Genomic DNA, 21,687 nt, shown 5'->3' on the forward strand with positions numbered 1-21,687 from the left:
CTATGATAAAAAAGTCCCACAATTATATATTTACACAAGACATTAAACTTGCATTTCCTTTGCTCCTGTTAAAACATTTTCCTCAAAATTCAACAGAAACATCTCTTGAAAGTTTCCACTTTTCTGTCCTTCCTTAGCCGTCGTGCAGCTAGACTTAAAGTTGCAACTAATCTGATGACCGATATGAATGCAGCTGAAGGTTGGGGTCCATCTGATAGACACATGTTCATAAAATGATATATCTTATCCACTGCATTTCAGGCAGTCCTTTGTGATGTGTTTATTGCATATGTTCACATCGCAATGGTGAGATTTAGCATTTAGTCGTATTGTTCGAAAGTATTTTTACATTGGAAAAAGTTCACAAACGCAGGAAAATTATCCAAGTTTGCATGAAATATTTTTGCGCTTGTGTGAATTTTTTGTTTGTTTGTTTTTACTACTTAGTCAAAATCCATGTAACTGCTGATGGAAACATATTTTTCTAACCACTTCTAATATAGCAAACATTTAACTCCCATGAGTGATGGATTGTTTCTTTTGTTGTCTGAACAGCATGACATGTCCAGTTGTGAACAAATAATTACAACTTTTGTAGTACAATTCCTAGATTCTTTGCATTTTTTCTCCAATAAAAGACAAAAGTTTAGCTTGTTTTCTTCTGTTCATTAAGATTTTAGAGCGGTTTTGCTCTTAGGCTGTATTGTTTTGTTTCTGACTTCTTCTACTCCGTTCATTATAACCATGCATACTGTCGCCTATACTGCCACCTTCTGACAATATCACACAGGCTGGTTTATTCACTCCATGACGAATTTGTAGTGCCTTTTTAAAAAAAATTCCGCAATGTTTCAAAAGTTTGCTTGACAGTTATATGGAAACATGGCTTCTGTTGGGCAAAATGGTGGAATAATGCTGGTTTGGTTCGGGCTAGCTCAATCACATGACTACGAAAATACTACCAACACATATTTCTCCATCTATTAGGACAAAACAGAACAGACATTTATAAGAGGCTGCCCTCAGAAACCCGACCTGTCCAGGGTGTCCCCCTGCCTTCGCCCGAGTCAGCTGAGATAGGCTCCAGCACCCCCCGCAACCCTAGTGAGGATAAAGCGGTGTATAGAGGATCGATGGATGGATGCCCTCAGAAACCTTTTTGTTGTGTTGTGATGCTTCCTTTCATTGCACAGGGACACAGATCTTTTTTATCTGCTGATTTACTGTCTTTCCTTGAGACATTTCTGAAGTTTAAATCACTAATTTGAAACTAGCAGTTAAGAAATGAGGAGATTTTAATGAATATCTGGTGTGGGTGTTTTACAGTATGAACACAGACACACACAGACACACACACACACACACACACACACACGTTCTAGCTTAATGCCATAAGAACACGTGACTAACATAAATTATCAAGCAATTCAAATGAATAATTATGTTTTTATTGCACAGATTATGCCCTTTCCCCTAAACTAGTCAGGCTCTGAGGCCTGGGAAATCTATTAAGGCGCAGCTATAGATCATCCCATCCACTGTGGCGTGTATATAGATCGGTCGGCTCATTTGAGAAATATTGAATCGGTTACAGTAAAGTAAGCCCCTGGATTGAGTCAAATGTAAAAATCCAAGCATGTGTGAGGAGCTGTCAGCGCGTGCTGTAATGACGGATGGCGCTGGGTCTCTCTTTCAGCGAGAGGTGATAAAAAGTCAAATTATGAGTGCCGGGGAGGGACAAGAGAGTGTGGGGGAGCAGAGACAGAGACAGAGGGAGAGAATTGGACAAGATCCGTCAAATGATAAGGGCAATCGGTTAATCTGGGGAGGTTTCGGACGACGGAAAGTGTCATTTCCTCCCAGTGCAAGGGGTCGGTGAGGGGTCAAGAGTACGACCTCTGACCTGCTGCTAGTGGAGAGTGAGACACCAGTCAGTCACTTATTGATTCATGCTCTTCAGTTTACCCATGTTAGCCTCTATTGGACATGATTGGTTTCCAATTGCAGTAAATTAACATGAGTAAATATCTGTGTAGGAAGCAATGGTGACATGGGTTTTTTACTAAAAGGGGGATAAATTAAACTTGCAATGGCACAGAATTTCACACACTTAATGGCATTTCTGAAATAATTAGCTTTGTTTATAGTGATTTTCCCTGTAAAAAATAATTTGATAAATGAACAATCACCGAATCCTACAAAATAAAAGCTGGCCAAGTGGAAGCAGTTGGATGCACACATTATATATGTTGCTATGATGTCCAAAACTAATCCATAATTATGAACTCCCATAAATAACTCTACCACAATTTGCGTGTTCACAAAAACTCCACAGGCAAGAGGCATAATTTAAAATAGATCTTACAATTAATGTGAGTAATGTAATGTCATTTCTAATCTTATTTCTAGTGATTTTGCCTGGAAAGAAGAATGTGAAACAACTACTGAATCCTACAAAATAAAAGCTTTCCAAGTGGAAACATTTGCATGTGCACATCATATATGTTGTTAGGAGATCCAAAACAAAATGATGAACTCCCACAAACATCTGTGTAATAAACTGAAACACAATCTGCAACAAGACTCACAAACTCTCCAAAAAAAAAACCCAAAAAAGTCACATTTTCTGGTAGCATCCCACCGTATCACCACACAATCTCCCCCTCTCTGCTTTCTGTCTCCGCGGCATCAAACAGACCCCCTCCCAGGCCGACCCCGACCCCCTCTTCCTCGCTCTGAAACTGACCCGCTCCAAGGTGTGAACTTCTGTCCCCCCAGCTGATAGAGCCTCCTGATCATTTTTATAGTCCCCATCCTTCGCTCTTTATGACTCTGCAGTTTGATTATAGCAAAGAGGGGTGGGGTGGGGGGCACTTGGAGATGTAAGAGCCCTGCAGAGGCACAGCACACACCCATCAAAGGAGCTATGAGAGGAATGTGGGCATTTGCTGTTTGTTTTATCATCCCGTACCAGCACTTATCTACTTAATCATAAAGGATTGGCCTGGGAATGAGGCAGGATGGACGCTGCGCTGGCCAAACAAACTCTTCCCAACACTGTAATTGCGAGCGGAGGGGCGTGCCTGATTCATTGTGCTTATAGCTGCTCAGATGGGAGGTTTATCTGACGAGAGAAAAGCAGAATATAAGAGACCGTAGCTTACTTTAAAGTTAAATCATGGAAAAGGATGAAGTGTTGCTATTAGAGTAAAGATGCGCCTGAGTGACCCACAGACATAAGTTTATGTCTTTTTTTAAGAAGGCTGGAAAAGACAAGTTGTAATATGATTTCTTGCAAAATATTACTGATATATTGTTAATATACTAGCGTACATTGATAACAGTTACTATGATTTTGAATGAAATTATGATTGCAGCTCTAATTCTTGGAATTCCTGATTAATCCATTACCTGTCTGATAATGGAAATGTAAAAAAAATAAATCACAACAACTCAGAGATTAACTCATCAGACTGTCTATATGGCTGAACAAACACTTCAAAATGCTGAAAAATAAATAATATACAGTGAAATAATTGCAAATGCTCATATTAGAGAAGCAAAAAAGTAGCAGTTCCAAAAATAATGTGTGTAACAAAAGGGGAAGTGTTTGTTTCCCGTTTTTCTCCCTTTTTGACATGCTTTTACGGTTGTAAATTTAAGGGAATGTACATATTTATGTTGCTTAAAAGTGCACAGATTTTCATGAAAATGGCCATATCTCCTTTCTGTTTTTTTAATCACGTCTTACATCTATGGTATCTTTTCCACTTCAGTCACAGTAATATTAATGTATTGAATGTGACGTCTTCACAATACATCATATCACAGAATCCCTGGTGCACCATTTCTAATTGTGCTTTTCTTATCTTCTTTAAAAACAAAAAAACAATGCTACCTTTGGTCCACAAATGATCTCAAAATAAGCAGTTATTTATGGAATTTTAATGTGTGGGGGCAAATCAGTAATATAAAGCAACTAATTAGTGATATTTAGTATTCTAATGCACTTACATAAAAATAGGGGACTCATAAGATGCAGATTAAATGGAGCAGTAGAGGCTGCATTATCCTAAATGTTACTAATTTGTGTGAGTTAAACTTTTAATTTTGAAACCCTCTGTCTGACAAGCACACGAGTGTCTTAAAAATCAAACTCTCTAATTTGTAAGACAGACTTTTCTTTAAAATTCTTTCATCCCTGAGCACCAGTCACTGACATAACATCACTGGAGTTATTCTTTCAAACAACGCTTCCTTTGGAGCAACAGAACAAATCATACAACCAATTCAAAAAGCATTCATGATACCAAACAGATCAGTTTCCCCTTTTAAAAAAAACACACATCCACAGTACCGGCTTCCAACTGTTTGTTTTGATTTGTTACAAAATTAGAACATACAGACAAATCTTGAGAGTTAATCCCACTGATGTCTCACACCGGATTCAATTTTTCCCTCCTCTAATGGAGCATTTTCTTTAGAGTCAGATCATCTGAATCTAAACGCTGACAGCTGCTGCAGCACACACATGACTGAGCTACAGCGTGTGAGATCCACGGCACTCGAAGTCACAGGATCTCTCTTTCACTGGCCTTGCGAGTCAATCAGCCTCTCTGCCCTTCGTTTCCCCTGTGTGGGAGGCCGGTGTGCTGGCTTGAGTAGCTGGGAAAGTCCCATGATTTATGGCCTCTCGCAGGCCTGACTGCCTCTCACCTCTCTGATGATAGAGCCAGAGGTAACGAGGAACGGTCGCTCCAATCCGCTCTTCTATTTGGTAATTCCCGTTTTATTCATTTGGGATTTGAAGCCACTTCACAGCCTGTGCCATCTGACTCACATGCTATTGCTAGATAAAACAGGAAAGATTTATCAGAGCACTTTTATGTGTAATTGGGTATATGTTTTTACAGGTTGAGTGATTATCACTCGCATAAGATGTTAATGATTAAGCAATCCAGAGGGAGAGAGCAGGCCTTTTATCGTCACTTTCACATGGTACAATTTCTTCATTCATTTTTCTTTTTTATCCTTTGATGTACTCTCTCTAGAGGTTGTAAAAGCGTCGGATGCACGTGTGCCACAATCTGCTGGCTTAAAAATGTAGGTTTTCTCTTTTAGATTATCCAACAAGATCTGTTCTGGCTTAATATTTACCTTTTGACTCTTTGGCCTGACCAAGTGTCCAACTGTGCTGTATCAACAAAATTCAAATACACAGCAGAAAACACGCACACACAGCATGAGAGCCACGAAGGCGGCTGAATCATTATGAGGCCCGTTTTGAGGGTTTCTGCACTTGTTTCCATCGCCGGACCAAGCAGCTCTGACATATTAAAATCAGCCAACCTTACATGCGTAGACGGACACACAAGTGCACACACAAAACCAGTAGCAGCACCAGCAGCAGGGCAGTAACTCAAGGCCAAAGGAGGAGGTTTGTTTTTATCATGGGCAAAGGTGCCAAATCATGTTGGTATGAAGGGGGCTATATAAATGCAAATCGTATTGGAGAGCTATTAGTCCTGGAAAAGGTTTGTATGTAAATGCCCTATAGGACCACAGTGGAGCACTCATCCAGTTCAGATTAGTGGGGTCTGTGGCAAATGTGCTGCAAAAGACAAAAAAAGAAAAAAATAGACAGAAAATGCAATTGCCTTGTGGTAAATCATGGTGAACAAGGTGAGAAGTTGAGTAATTGAATGGCCAAGGTGTTTTCTGTGTGGTTTATTGCGTATGCAAGAGAGATGTGTCGAGGTCTGTTTCCTGCGTGCATATGCAGGTGTTCATGTTTTATGGCCATTTCGTTCATGATATAGAGTTTTTCTGCACACACGGCGTGGAGGTGGGCAGCTCTGTGACAAATCAAAGCGTGAATGAGCAAAGCAGAGCCGACTGAAGTCTGCTATACGCCGAAAACACGCTTTGAGCAGCATACAAGACTGTGTGAGCAAAACAGTGTGAGGGAAAAAAATGCTGATTACAAAATGAACAAATCAAACATGGCACTGGATGCCACATCACTGATTGGAAGCAGGGGATATGATAATTGGGCATGAGGCTGTGATCTACAACACAAGAGCGAGGCCGCCCTCTAGCTTTGACTGGAGAGACTCACAGGCTGACAAACACCTATCAGTCAGAAATCCACCACGGTAAATACTGAATATTTATTCAGGAAATTAATATCTCCATACCTTAGATTACAATAATCACATTACAAAAAATAGTACTCTGAAACATCTAAGTAAAACAGCCTATATACAATATATACATGTCAAGATATGTGACACAGGATTGAGAAGTTAGCTTGTAAAGGATAACTGTATTGAATACTTAAGAAATTATTTTTGTATTGCTGAGTGGAGACAAAATGACAAAAGAGACAGTGCCATAAAAACACACTCTGTCTCCTTGACCTGATAGTAAAATAACTGGAAGTTTAAAGTGCAACTTTACTTTTTTTCATGTATTCCTGAGTTATTTCTTCTTAAAACGTATATTTCTGCAAACCCAGGTCATGCCATCCTGGAAAAAAATGGAAAAAAAGGCGATTATGCTGAGAAAAGTATGTAGTATTTTTGAGTAATATATTTCTATATTTATCAGAGGAGAAAGGCAACATGATCACTACAAAGTGTCTGCCTCCCTGATTACTTTTGGCCAACAAAATTAAGCATGAATCAGTGATATACGTTTATATTTAGTCATGCTAGCAAACCGTTTTGGGAAATCTAGTAGAGACACAGCTGCCTTTAGTCTTTACAAAGGTGATAACATGCTTTACTCTGGACCTCTAATCCAGGCAATCTCATAAATACTATGAATAGTTTGAGCAGGGAGAAGTGCTGCTTGCTCCAGTTTGCTTCAACTGATTATAATTTTGTTTGACAGGGACTCAGAGTCACTTTAATACAACAAGAAAGCTGCTGATTTGTTAATTAACACTCAGTAAATACTTGCCAAGAAGTTGCCTGCATGTTAATTTACGGGATTTACATATGATCAAACACATATTTTGTAATTTCCAGGTGACACGACAATGTAAATTTGGGTAGTTAATATTGTGTGAGTTCTAAAGCTGACTGCAAAAGCAGTTGTTGCCCCTCTGCGGCCTGCTCTGTCTCAGCCTTTGCAGTGCGTCCATGTTGTGTTTGGAGGTCTTGTGTGTTGCATTACCTGCACTCCCTCAGCAGTGACTCCTGAGCAGGCCTGCACCTGCCACATGCGATCCCGGATGGTGTGCAAATTGAGACTTTCGGCCAGCTCAGATGCAGGAGTGGCTGTCATCAGGTCCTGCTTGTTGGCAAAGATTAGCAGTGGCACGGCAGCAAGCTTCTCCTCCTCCAGCAACTCAGCAAGCTCCTGCAGAAACAGAGATACGCTGATTAATTACAGTTACTTTGGCCCTAACTGCAGTCAACAGTATTAAGAAACACACATACAATTAGCATGCTATGACTGTAATCGCATGAAATTATACACGAAGTCCTGCAGTTTCTGCTGAGTCAGCATATTTTCTCAACCTCACAATGTTCTCCAGTAACATCTGATCTCACGGTAACATTTTTCAATTGCACATGTTTAAAGGAATCGTAAATGTTGTCTCACCAGACTCGTCTCTTCAAACCTTTTCCGATCTGAGCTGTCGATCACATAGATCTGCCAACAATACAATCACAAAGATTAACCCTGGCGTCGTCCTGCGGGACGAACTGACTCGTTTTAAAGTTTGAAAATGTGGGGAAAATAAATAAATAAAAAGAATCACAGTGAAACTTATGATCTCCACATTTTCAACATTTTAGGGAATTTTTTGAAATTTGTTTGGTGAAAAAAAAAATGTTAAAAATGTTTCTTAAGAACATTCACAAAAACAAAAAAATCAACCAAAATCCAGTGAATTTCAATGGATTTTGGTTGATTTTTTTATGAATGTTCTTAACAAAAACATTAGAAGTTTTACTGATATATATGGAATCACTTTAGATATTTTTAGGATTTTTTGGGTAGATTTTTACTCATTTTTTTGAAAATATTTATAAGAATTTTCTTGCCAAATTTGGGGGATTCATAAAAACAATTTAAGGGAAACTTTTAAGGAATTATTGGAATTTTCTTCCTGAAGGTTTTGCAAATTTTCGGAAAATCTTGCTGAATTTTTGTCAGACAAAGAAACAAATTGGTTTTTTTTTTTCCATAAATGAAGATAACAGGAGGGTTAACAGACTTATCACAGCATGATCTGTAAATTTTGAGTTTATTCATTTCTGGTAGCAAACAGTTTATCAAACAGAACCTACCAGCACATCTGTGTTCTCAAAGTAATTCCTCCAGTATGGACGGATCTTGCGCTGCCCTCCAATGTCCCAAACATTCAACTTAAAGCCAGAAGACTGGACGCTCTTTATATTAAAGCCCTGTCGACAGACAATAGAGATTGATGATGTGGGATTTTATATTCAAAGCAGGCAAAGAAGTAAAAGTCAGAAATCTCTGACTAGAATAAGAAATGCTTAGAGACTAGATTTCTGCAGTGTGGGATTACACCAGTTTGTGTGTGTTTAATATTCATACTTGTGTGGGAGTGATGTGGCTGATGTCTTCGGCTGCCAGCTGTTTTAGAAGAGTGGTCTTGCCAGCATTGTCCAAGCCTAACAGCAGCAAGCGCACCTCCTGTTCTGGAGTCTGCTTAAGTCTCCGTAGAATGGACAACAAGCCCTGCAGGTGGATCAGAGAACCAATTAGAGGTGATTAGCCTCAAAAGGATAACCGTTTAAAAGATGTCACAACACTGGGACACACTTCCCAGATAGCAAACTATGGGTGAATCAATGTTGAATCTATGTCGAGACCTAATGTAGAAATTATACAGAAAGCGCAAGGTTGATAAAATGTTGAGTCAACGTTTGCTTACATGGATTACATGTTTGCAAACATAGATTTAACATTAATTAAACATTGACCTGTCAAACATTTTAATTAAACCAAAATACAACGTAGATTCAATGGCATCTTTTAAACACAAACTTCAATGTTGACAAAATGTTGTTGAATCATCATTGATCCAACCATCAGTCTTCAACCGTAACCACAATTCAACCTTCTTAACCCTAATTCAACATTGATTTAACATCTTTTGCTATCTGGGTAAAGTGTGATTTATGGTTGAAAAGCAAACGTTGACTCAACACTTTATCAACCTTGCGCTTTCTGTATAATTTCTACGTTAGGTCTCAGCATAGATTCAACATTGATTCACCCATAGTTTGCTATCTGGGTTGCAAGCATGTCATGGTTGAAGTAAAGCTCGGGTAAGCTGCTGGCCTTGTGCAGCCTGCCCTAGTCACCAGAGGCCAACCTGATAGCATGATCTCTATAAACATTTCTAACCCACAGCTAGAATCATCTAGAGCAGGAGGATTTAGCTCCTGGTACCTGCGGTGATCTATAAATATATCAGCCTAAAAGCTGTCTGTGGTCAACCAAGATTAGACATACGAACAGTGAGTACGTGGCTTGTGTCCAGCTCAAGCTATTTGCCTTGCAGTGTGTTTTGTTAAGGTGAAGATGGTCACTGCACTGTAACCTGTAACATTCATCCAATTTAAAATCTACTGACAGCAAACACACCAGTTCATATAGACTACATGTTTAAAAAAAACAGCCCAAAAGTCACTCTTTTTCCTTGTTGTCTTGTTTTATAGCTTTAGCATTTGTGATTTGTACACTTTATCTTTTCGTATATACTGCATCTCAATCATCTTTTTGTTTTATTTTCTTCCCCTGTAACGTTAAATGAACCACAAGTGAATATTACACCAGGAAAACCAGATATTTAACTTGAATCTGACACTGAAATTTAAACAGGCACTTAGAAGGAATAAAACTGCCACCATCATGCAACATTAACAAGTGTGATAACAAAAAACTTTTGCGGTAACAAAAAGCTCTGTTACTCTAAACTATACAGCAAATCTAAATCTAAGACACAATTATAAATAAATAACATATCTGTGTACGTGAAAGGTGTCTTTAATATATCTTTATCTTTTTCCTCACCACACTTTTGTACTTCGTATCTTGTTTCTTACTAAACTTCATATGTATCTAGCTGATGTTATCTTATTTCAGTGAAAACAATATACTGTATATGCACAATTATTTACAGTCTAGTGTGACAACCAATATTACCATTATCGACATTGGTATTAACCAAAAGATGACCTGATCTGACAGTGACAACTCTCTTAAAACTAAATCAGCTTCCTACAGCACAATATCTATCTATCTATCTATCTATCTATCTATCTATCTATCTATCTATATATATATATATATATATATATATATATATATATATATATATATATATATATATATATATATATATATATATCTCAGTGCAAATAGAAATCCTCAAACAGGTTGTAGCTGTGAATCGTGATAACTCACCATGTTTTCCTCAGGTGGTTTTGTGGTGCTTGCTCAGGCTGAAGTGGATTAGCATTTTTCTGACCATGCTTCCTGGGAGAACAGCTGCCAGGGTCAGTTACCCGGGATACCGTGACGTCAGCGTAAACAACGACTTCTCTTGCGCGAAAAATACATAAAAAGATTATTATAAATAAATCTATACTTATTTTTACAGAGACAATGCGCAATTTAAGCAGCTAATTTGCACCTGTTGTCCCTGGGCAGGTACCGAAAAGATGGACAACTACAAAGCTATGAAATGATTAGATGCATTAAAATACATTTCAAAGCTGTGGTATCAGCTCCAGGTTTTGTAGATACCTAACATTACACTGACCTACTTTTTGTGTTACTTAAGTGCTACGCCTCGGCTTATTGTTATTGCTGTTGTGAAACTATTTAACGTCGGTGGTCTGATGTAGCAAGAAGCTTGAGGCAGTTGGCATTGCGAAGGAGCTGATTAAACTTGGCGGGTTATCAATCAGCAACAGGTTGCCAGAACTGATTAAATCCGTTAAACCATGAGAAGATTTCGAGTTTTAGGCAATAAAATTATTAACTTCATTTGTGTGTAGAAGTGCTCACCGTTCAACTTGGTCGTGTAGTGTGTGAAATCCTCCACACACGCACACACAGCGCCTCCTACAGCCGTCTCACTGACACACATCGGGGTTGAGTCCAGGAACAACAAAAACACGTCTGAGTGCGACAAGCCGAACCGCTAGTAGCCGCATCTATCCGCTGTCACCTCAACAAGTCGTCGAATCCACCGACTGCTATATGGTTCCCGTCGTGTTCACGGCCGAAAACCCAGAAAGATGCCGCAGAAAGCACTGGGATCCATTGTAGGTCTTCTTTGTACCGGGACCTGTCTGGTGCAGGTAAGCCGCCGCTAGAGCTTCCGGGCCCGGCGGAAGCTCGCAGTCGAGGCCGCGGCTTCTGGGCAGAGTGAAGGCCGAGCTGTCGATCCTTTTTGTCTCCTCCACAAAGGAAACTGGGAACAGTTTGCTACTGTATACTGGGGATGACGTCAGTTAGTAAAAGTTTTTATTTATATTTCGACAGATAATTCGCCGTCAGTGTCAGGTCCTAATTGTAAAAGCCTCACGGGTGTGTTTCATTACGTTAATTATACGTTTTAAACCAACGATGTTAAGATTAACGTTAGCCGCTGCTAGCTGGTACCCGGCAAATCGACGTATTTATTCAGAGCTGTTGATGTTAGCTGGACAGGCTGAGCAGTCAGCCTGTTTGTCCGATTAGCTCTCCATATTGAAACGATGTTTTCAAATTTGTTAAATAATGCGAATAGCCAAATGAACTCTTTCAGTAGCAGACAAGCCCCTGAACAGTTTATTGTTACGTATTTGCAACATGTTGACATCATTTTCACAGTGCAACAGAATTACAGTTTGGTTTCAAAATCATATTTTAAATGACTCGTAGCCAGATGTGGTATAAATTTAAGATAATGATACAGAATTGCTGTAATTACTGCATGGTATAACCAAGCCTTTTCCCCTTGGTGATGCATATTTTTGTGAGGTAGTTGTGTATTAGTTTCAGTACCTGCTTTAATTGCGCTTCACCTTTGCCAACTTTGAGCTGCAGCTGCAGGCCTTATTCAGGCATCTGAGAGAAAATCAAATCGTAAAATCTCAGTGTATTTTATTTGTTTAAATAGTGGTGACACATGATACAGAAATGTGCAAACAGAGTGACACTGGGGTGACAATGACACAGGTTAAATAGATCCTAGAAATAGGTCAGTCCATCCAGAGTTTGCTGTGCATCTTCTTGTTTACTTGTGTGATTTGGTATTGACTCAGTCATTCACTTTGTGTGTTCTGTGTGTATTTAAGGGGAAGGAGTTCTGTTTTGGGGTAAACAATGAGCAGTACCGCTGTGAGATGGGGTACTGCTGTGGTGAGACAGAGTGCTGCACTTACTACTACGAGCTTTGGTGTAAGTAAAATTGTCGACTTTCATTTTTATATTTCCCCAGCTCTTCATTTAGATTGCCACATCTTTCTAACTTTTCCTCTTGTTGTTTTATTTCTTTCATTTTGAGATTGAATTCTTGGCTTTTGTTTGATGTGTGTGGTTTCATCATTGAGTTAGTTTTGCTTTCACAATTGAACTGCTGCATGGTTATCGAATTAAAGTCCATCAAATGGAATAAAAACTAAAAATGAGTTGATTCTGTTTTATGAGTTGATTTGTTCGGATGTTCCAATTGTAGTTTCATCCAGGAAATCAATGCTTTTATGTTAGTGATATGCTATATTTATCTGAGATACCAACATGGATTTGCTGCTTAACTACAGACAGAACAACTCCTCCTCTCTTATGATAAGATTTCATTGGATCTGTGCCCTCTCATAGGGTTCTGGTTGGTTTGGACGCTGATCATCATGCTAAGCTGCTGCTGCGCCTACCGACACCGGAGGGTTAAAATGCGTCTGCAGCAGGAGCAACGTCAACGTGAGATCAGCCTCATGGCCTATCAAGGAGCCTCCAGCTCCTTTATTTCACCTCCACCTCTCAATTTAAGTGAGTCATCTTTCTTTCGCCTTCCAGAATGTGACAATATTTAATTATGGGTGCCTAACATGCTCTTCATATTTTAGTTTTTTTATTCCCTTGCGATTACATGTTGTCATCTTACAGCATTATGTGTAGGTGGTGCATTTGGTTAAAACATATGACAGTTCTTTAGTGCTCAATCTGTCACATGAAGAGGGCACCCTCACATTCATATCTGTATCAGAAATACCAACAGGGAGCCACAGACAGGGTTGTGGTGGTGTAAACATAGAGACCCAGATAATCTAATCTGTTGGAACTTTCTCCAGCACCTCCCGTGGGCTCCTGGACCTGCTGAGAGATTTTATTTCTGCTGAGTCTGTCTTCATGTCTCCCTGAATACAGCGCTGAGCTGCAGCTTGATAACGTTATCTTTGACTACTTTATTGTTCCACCTATCTACAAATTGAAGCCAACTGTCCTACATGCTTCATGTTGTCACCTTGTATGTACACTATTAATCATTGGGCATCGCCTGAAGTTCATGCCTATAGGTGAGGGTCATGACATTGCTCTCTGTGTCACAAAGGTCTAATACGTCTGTAGAAATTGATCGTCATCCTGATCTTGTCGTACGTAGCTTCAAAATTGCCCAAGTGCCTACTGGACATTGTGGCTTAAAGTTGCCAGAGCGACAGCAAACAGCAGAGATGCCACCCTAATGTCAGTGGTCACTCTGGACTTTGTCTGAAACATGATATCATGTCCACTAATATCAGGAGTCGGGCTTGGACAAGGTACATGTTTGTCAGGGTCTGAGGACCACAGTGAACGTGCTTGACTTGATGTCAAGAATGTGAACACAACTCTTGACTGTAGGCATACTTGGACAGTGACTCAGACTGAAATCCTGGCAACATGTTCTCTTGTTGCTCCTCTGTCTAGATATCATGGGCAACTAGCAATAGACATTTCTGCAAAAACTGATCAACACATCCCTCTGTGCAATGGTGTGTGGTGCCAGCAGTGTAGAACAGCTATCAGACTTTGATTCCCAGTGTGTGGTTAAATCAGTGTTGATATTTAGTACGCAAAGTTTTCATCAAATTATAACAGAAAGTTCATATTGTTTTGGCTGTCTGTCTTTTTGATTTCATGTCTTGGGTTTACGGAAGCTTCAGGTACCAATGTTTTAAAGCTTGACAGCTGAGTATGTGATAGCATTGTAGTTATATTCCTGCAGTCATTTTTAACTTATACTAAACTTGTTGTGTGATTAGCATGAGTTATGGGCTTGGTTGTAGTGCTGAGACTAATTGTTCTTATCAGTATGGGCTAATATTTACTTTATTTTCTCCATTTATTATTTGGGCTATACAATAAAAGCTACTAGCAAAATATACCTACCACATTTCACAAAACCAAAGCATATTCAGAAACATGTTGTAGATGTCTTTAACATCTGAAAAGCTGGAGCTGATGACTTTTTGGTGTTTTAGCTTCAGATAAAGATGTTAAATGTTAATCAACTAATCAATTTAATCTTGTCTGTTATGATGATAGCTGAAAAACTAAAATGTTTGTGTTTGCTGACTTCCAGGATTCTGGAATGACTGTAAGCTTCCTGACTATGAAGAGGTAGTAGGCCACCCCCCGACACCACCTCCTCCTTACTCTGAAAACCCTCCTGAGTCTACTCCAGCACTCCCTCCTCAAGTGAGCCAGCCAGACACTGCACCTGTGCCACAACCTCTGTCCGAGGTAGATCCAAGGGCAGATAGTCAAGCCTCGGGCTCATCATCCGACCAGGACGCGGTGTCGCTCCCGATCCAAGTGCAATGTGTGGCGGAGGAGAATGTAGAGGCCGCGTTGATGGCGGCGGCAGATGAGGAGGACGAGGAGCTTGTCACTCGGCGTCGGCATGTCACCGGCGACTCAGGGATCGAGGTGTGCGTTTGCCAGCTGGACGTAGACGAAGGTTCAGGACTTGAGGAGGAAAGCGATGAGGGGCACCGGATGTGCAACGTCACCGGGAGGGACTGCTGCCCCGGGCACCAGCAGCAGCCCTTCAGACAGAAGGAACACAACTCTGAGCTGCCCAACCAGATCGCCAGCACCAGCACTGGAGACCACATGGTGTGACCGACATCGTAACTAACCAGCCAACTAGTGGGGCTTCATGCTTCACGCAGGGTAACAGGTGTTGCCATTATCATCACCACAGGAACTGTCTGTGTTTTAGTTGTCTTAGCTAACACATAGACATGACGTTAGGATGATGATGATGACTGATCTTTAATGGCTCCTGATTAGGGAACGTAAATGATAAAATGGACAAACTCCTCTTTTTTTCTTTTTTTTTTTTTTGCTTTGCTTTTCTTATTGGGGAACCAGCACACACACGTTGCTCCTTTTGGTTTGTCGTCATTGGGTAGTGAGAAGACAGCAATTGATTGTGACTGAAAGCAGAATTGACTGTTTCCCTTGGCCTCTCCTTCAGCACTGCGGTCATGTTTCCGTTTCTCTCTCGCAAATCTCCTTGGTCCGGTCATTTCCAGCTGTCCTTCCATCTGACATTTTACCTCTGGTGGGATGGTCATTCAGGAGCATACCAACACGGTCAACAACATTCCCCCCCCATCCCCACTATGACTAAGCAGAGGAGTCAAAAACAAATCTCTTCAAAACCTAGGTTGATACCGGATGAATGGACAAGTGATTACAGTTAGTTTGCCCCAAACCTGGGTGTGTGTAAGACTGTGCGAATGCTGTGAAATGTAGGCCACAGCTGCATGGTGATGTCAGCTCTGAGGTCACTACAGCCAGCCTCTAGTGTCCTCTGGTGCGGAGTCTGTGGGACTTGAGAGGGGGAGACTATACACTCACACATAACAGAGGAGCGATGCAGGAAGGAGAGGAGTTTGCTTTCTTGTTTGGTCTGTGGGTTTTAAATGTCACACAGCCCCCTTCCAGAGCTCTTTCTTCTGTTGGCATCCATATTGTGGTCTCCTGAGCTGTGTGGCTACCAATTAGCATGACGTAAGGGGTGTTCACCGTTTCAGTGATTAATTAATTGTGTGCATGTGATCTCCCCACTCCAGTTTCTGACTGCATTGAATTTATAGTAATAACCAAGTGGGCTATGCCACCAATTTTTTGTAATCGATATAAAGCCTTGTGGTGGCTCTATATTAGTGTGTTTTATTTACTGCATTGTGTCCGAGTGAATTTATCGCTCAGTATATAGTTTGGATGTTCATATTGAAGGATGTACTTGCTTTTTTTTCGTTTCATAACCAGCTGTGCTTCAGTAAATGCCACAGGTGTCACCAATAATTGCAACAAAGCCCCTGACGGGCTGCTAGCGTGTGTACTAGTGACTGGGTGTTTTTGTGCAGTAGAGAAGGGTTGAGTTGTGTGTGTGTACATTTTTTAAGTGCTGTAGCATCTGGTTGAAATCACTGAGGTTGATTAACAGTTAAAAGCACTGGTATTTTGCATGAGGCATGATTTTCTGTGTTTGTGTTTGAGTTCATTAGCATTTTCTAGCGGTTGTGCTACTTGCTTGGCTAATCAGTCACAATAGTGGTGGGCTGCAGTGGCATCAGAACTCTGTGCCCAGATGTTGGGGTAAAGAAATTAACCAAGGTATAACTTTGGATGTCTGGATCTAGTTTCGTTGTGTTGTCATGAGGGTGTGAGCCATGCTATGCTGTGCTGGTCTTTAGTTAGATGGTGCTGTCTTGGCTCTTTGTGGCCCCTGTAGCTCTTGGCAGTGCGAGGGATTTGCAGTGGTATTTTCCATTGGCAGCAGAGGGTCGGTGCATTAGCAAGCTGAGATGGATGCAGGCTCTGCTCTGCAGTTAATTCAGCACTGGCACAGATGCAGAATCTGTTGCGATTAGCCGCATACTCTTCAGCATGCATGTTGCTTGCCCAACATATTGCACAATTTTTGTTCAAAACATAGCAGTCAGACTGGTTGTTGCCGGTTAGGAAAACCATAGCAGAATAAAATGATTCCTTGTAAGATAAACTTCTGTGCAAGGCGAGCAGTAACTGATGAGTCAGTAAATGTTTAATGATGAATTTAGTTTGGAACGGTGATCAACAGCTTTTTATTTGTCTGCTTCATACTGTGTGTCAAAATGGGCGCAGTGTAAAGACTCAGGTCTGTCATTCTGCTTCACACCAGCACCTACAAAGCACTGCTCCTGATTGGACTTTATCACTGTCATGATGTGTACAGTGTTGCAATATTCCATGTTCAGGGTCAATTTGTCAAAGGTAACAACTCCCCAAATGCAGTATAATAGCGCTAAGGATATGATTCTGCTTGGCAAAGTGGGGGAGTAACTGTTAAAAATTGGAGGAGAATTTATTCCTGATCTTTATCTTCAGCACTGATTGAACTCTGACAAGGATACTTTTGGAAAATGACACGACGCTTGGTTCTGCACTCCGATATGTATGATTTTTAGGTCCCATGCAGCTCCCGTTTTTCTTTTCCAGCGAGCAGCAACCTGTGCTGGCTGGGTTTGTGTGAGCTAGACTCCTTAGCGTTGTGGGAAAACAATACAAGAGGGCAACTGTAGCAAATATGTCAGTAGAGTGAAAGAAAAATTAGTTCTCAGCTGCCTCCGGCTTAAACTGAAAGACTTCATTTTACATTCATTTAACTGGTTTAACCAAACATGCTACTATTTAGCTTTCCAGCATTAATAAAAGGCTTGCAGTCCTTGTGTTGCGTAGTTGAGCAGGTGCTTAAACATGAAGCCGTACTGACATGACAACGACCTTTTCAGAGGAGAACTTACACTGTGAGCATGACTGCACACCCGTTGGTAGAAGTAATAAAAGACATCTTTTGACAACACACCTCAAGCTGCCTTGCTGCATTTCTAGAGAGCAAATGTCTTGATTATTGAGCTGCACCATAAAATATAACCTCTGTATGTGGAAACAGATGTGATACTGCCTTATTAGAGTAGATGTAGTCATGTGATTTTGTTATTATTGTTATTTTTGAAAGGTAAAATGGTTGTGTTGTTCCAAGCATGGTTGATGTAGAGGAATGGTTTTGTATCAATAGAAAATAGCGTTTGAGCTCCTTCCGAGAAAGTGTGCTCGCTTTATGAGAAAAGGATGTGGTTTGTAAACATTTGAAAGCCTCAAGATTGAAACTGTCACATGTCCTGTACGGTTTTACTTACATTGGTTTTCTAACTGAGAGGTGGTTGTGTTGAATTTGAAATACTGTGTGTGTAGTTAGTTGTGGCACTGATGGAGTTTGTCGAGTTATTACTCATACTGTTTTTCTTCCATGAATCTGGTTGCAATTAGTTTTTGAAATTAACTGAAAGCATGAGGAGAATGAGTAAAAGAAAATTCTCATTTTTTGTTTTCTGTGGCTGTTTTGATTCTTCTTACTTGGGGGACAAATAGGAACTCCAACGAGTGATTGCTTTTCATCCTTTCTGCTAAGGTGCGTCTTTGCTTACTTGTATACATATGTAGAAGATTAATACAACAGGGGACGGGTGTGAGCAATGAGGGAAGGACTGAGGTTCTTTTGTGCATCAGTGAACTGGAGGTCCATAGTTTTCTCATTGCCAAACAACTGCTATGCCTCCCTGGTTTTCACATGTTTACTGAGAGTAAGGGCTAAATCAGTCATGAATTGTTGACAGACGTCCATCCATTTCATCCGGTGATTCATCTGTCGCTGTTCGTTTTGAAGCCACAGTTGCCGAGATCCACCCTCCGAACATGGTCAGAAATGTGTCACGTTAACATGTTTGGATGTGGATGTCTCTTAATGTTGTGGTGGAGCTCGTATTTATCTAACAGCTGATTGTATATGACCATGTATGTGTTGTTTTCGAGGCTTTAACTTTGCCTTCTTGTTTTGTCACCCTCAACAGAGGTGCGTGATGCGACATACTCTTCTTCCCCACATATATCGAAAATGATTTTTACTAACTAGCTGGACGTGTGGCTGTGGCAGGAGTTCTCGCTTTGCTCCTTGTGGATCTTGACTCCACCCTCCGCCAGGCTGTGTCTTGGTAACAGAAACTGTAGCCGACTGTGTAGCTGTTTGTTTTTCTCAGCTGCAGCGCCCTGCATGCGGACGCTCGGTAACAAAAGAACACATCCACCCATGCAGAACCGTCGACAGAATAATCTACCAAAGTTTTCACCATCTCCATGGATCATCACTGTTTTTACCGCTCTGTTTTTTTGTGTGTGTCTGTCGTCGTCATGACAATGGTCCGTTTGGTTTCACACTCTCAGGGTTATCTTTAACAAGCAGTGCTAGGATTTGAAATCGACACATTTCTGACCCACAAGTCTCATAAAGCCAAAGCTTCTCGATTATCGTCTCCCCGTTGTCGTGTGTTATTTCTGCATCACGCGTCTCTGTGAACTTTACTCAACTAGGCTATGCAAAAAAACATAAACCTACTGTTTATATGCTGCGACCCCTTTCTCACTTTCTCTGCCATTTTGTTTGTGGGCACCAGTACAAGCAATATAACTCTCACTGTACTGTAATCTACTTTGGTCGGTCTGTGTATATGTATTTGTTTAAAGAAAAAAGCTTGTAAAAAAAAATATACTTTTATTGCTACTACAATGATGTGAGTATGTCTGCTTCAGTGTCCTTCGAGGGGCTTGAGTTAAAAAGCCATTCTAGTTTATATATATATATATAGTTTTCCCTTCTTTTTGGCTTCCCCCTGTCTGTCTGCTCCCTCAACCACTAACACATCCTACTTCTGACTTTTTGGATAAACCACATTGTTAAAAAAGTTGAATATATTGTTTCTGTCGGGTGAACTCGTATTTGGTATCTTTTCGTCACTTTTCCATCCCTCGTTTTTGTCGCTGTGTTTGGTTTTTCACTTTAAACGGCTTCTTATTTCACCTTCGCAGATTTTCAGAATGAATATTTAACTGTTGCCTTTAATCCTCAGTTAATGCAGCACCATCAGTTTTTCATATTATACACATGAAAGACCTCAACATGGAACACAGACAGTTCGCATTAGACCAGCACACAGCTCTCGACACTTATCCGAACGAAATACGATCCCCATCATCATCATCATCAGTGTGATTGTTTCTATCAAACCTGTGAATTGTACTTCTTGTTTTGTTTTTTTCTCAACCATAGATAATACCAAACAGATGGAGGTGCCATGGTTGAGTTATGTGGATATTTTTTTTTCTTTTTTGCCAAAATGAGAAACATCCTAGTTTGAGAGGGAAGCAGGCATCTAAAAAAGACACAGATGTGACTCTTTCTACATTGTATTCCTAGAAACTTTAAACAAGCCAAAATGAGTAAAGAGGAAACAAAAAAAGAGAAAAAAATTCAAGCATTGTCTGACTGATGGAAAAAAAATGCTCTGGTTTTAGTATGAAGTCTGCTGTGTACTCTTTGGGTCATCATTTGTATTTTATTTTTTAATAAAACAAACACTGGCGCTCTGCTAACCGATTCGCATTTTCTTTTTGACTGAAATGTATTACTTTCACGTGTAACTGATTGTCGTTTACAGGAAACTTGTTGTCTTGAATATTTGCATGACGAGCAATGAGGAACACCAGACGCAGGATTAATTCACAACAGAAAAATAAGACTATAAAAAACTGTGATAAAAGAAAAAATAAATATTACTACTAATAGTGAGTAATATATAATATTTCATAATAGGGCTCTCAAGTTTTCAGGAAGGCCTTAAAGGAAATTTAAACCGTAACAACAAAGGGATGGATTTTTATTCTGACCGCTGTAAGAAGACCTGTGAGTTCATAGGATAAAAGCAAATCTGATCAGGAGGGAGGACCAAGACCATTAAGAGCTTCATGAACCAATAAAAAGATCTTTAAATAATTCTAAAACAGACTGATAGCCAGTGCAGAGACCTTAAAATTGGGTCCTAGTTAACACACATGCAGCTGACTTTGGAAGATACTCTTACATATTCTTTTACTCTAGGTGTCTTTGTACTGTTTTGAGGAAGAAACGGTTGCACTTTGGTGGTGTTCTTCAAATGATTAAAGGCATTCTTGCTTTCTGTTTCTAATGTGAGACTCAAAAATGAGACCTGAGTCAAAGATGACTCCCAGTTTCTTCATTTGTTCGCATGTGTTTAATGCCAGTGCTGCAGTGATGGCCAAGACTTCCCTCTGTTTATGACTAAGCCGTTGTCTGTAACTTCATGCTTAAATACAACTTAAAAGGGCCCTGATTAGCCCCCAGTCATCGGAGGATACAGTGATGTAACCACAGTGGTAAACATGATTTTTTATAGAGTTTCCAAGTAACAAATTGTAAAGGCTAAAAAGTACAGGGCCTAAAATTGTACCTTGAGGACCACCTTAATCGATTTCACTGCATTTAGATAAACAATCCATGCTCACAAAAAATATCAATTGGTGAGATAAAATTTGAACCAGTGAATAACGGCACTAAAGGGGCCAGTCGGGCTGTGAAGTCTATCTAAAAGAATCAAGAGGTCATTTACAGTCTTCATTAGTTCTTAGTACTCTGAAGTGAGCTTTAAGCACTTGAGTGAAAGCGATGCTCCAGCTGGACATGTAACAAGGCTCAGACATTGATCTGGAGGATCATCGCACAACAGGGTGAGAGGACCCTGAGGCTGTTAGCCTGAATTA

The 21,687-nt window shown here is 40.2% G+C and overlaps 2 protein-coding genes across 2 annotated transcripts; one reads left to right on the forward strand and one right to left on the reverse strand.

The window, feature by feature from the left end:
• Positions 1 to 6,151: 6,151 nt before the first annotated feature.
• LOC110966300 (ADP-ribosylation factor-like protein 3) lies at positions 6,152 to 10,610 on the reverse strand. Its single transcript, XM_022215629.2, has 6 exons — positions 10,456 to 10,610; positions 8,578 to 8,721; positions 8,304 to 8,420; positions 7,612 to 7,662; positions 7,180 to 7,365; positions 6,152 to 6,528 (listed from the first exon to the last, which is right to left on the reverse strand). Exons 1-6 carry the CDS (start codon positions 10,456 to 10,458, stop codon positions 6,481 to 6,483), a joined length of 549 nt encoding a protein of 182 aa, XP_022071321.1. The 5' UTR covers positions 10,459 to 10,610; the 3' UTR covers positions 6,152 to 6,480.
• A 482-nt stretch (positions 10,611 to 11,092) lies between these two features.
• On the forward strand, positions 11,093 to 20,502 carry wbp1 (WW domain binding protein 1). Its single transcript, XM_022215618.2, has 4 exons — positions 11,093 to 11,357; positions 12,339 to 12,441; positions 12,862 to 13,029; positions 14,603 to 20,502. The coding sequence occupies exons 1-4, from the start codon at positions 11,295 to 11,297 to the stop codon at positions 15,142 to 15,144; spliced, it is 876 nt and encodes a 291-aa protein (XP_022071310.2). The 5' UTR covers positions 11,093 to 11,294; the 3' UTR covers positions 15,145 to 20,502.
• The last annotated feature ends 1,185 nt before the right edge of the window (positions 20,503 to 21,687 follow it).

This window comes from Acanthochromis polyacanthus, chromosome 18 (assembly GCF_021347895.1).
Source record: "Acanthochromis polyacanthus isolate Apoly-LR-REF ecotype Palm Island chromosome 18, KAUST_Apoly_ChrSc, whole genome shotgun sequence".
Lineage (NCBI taxonomy): Eukaryota > Metazoa > Chordata > Actinopteri > Pomacentridae > Acanthochromis > Acanthochromis polyacanthus.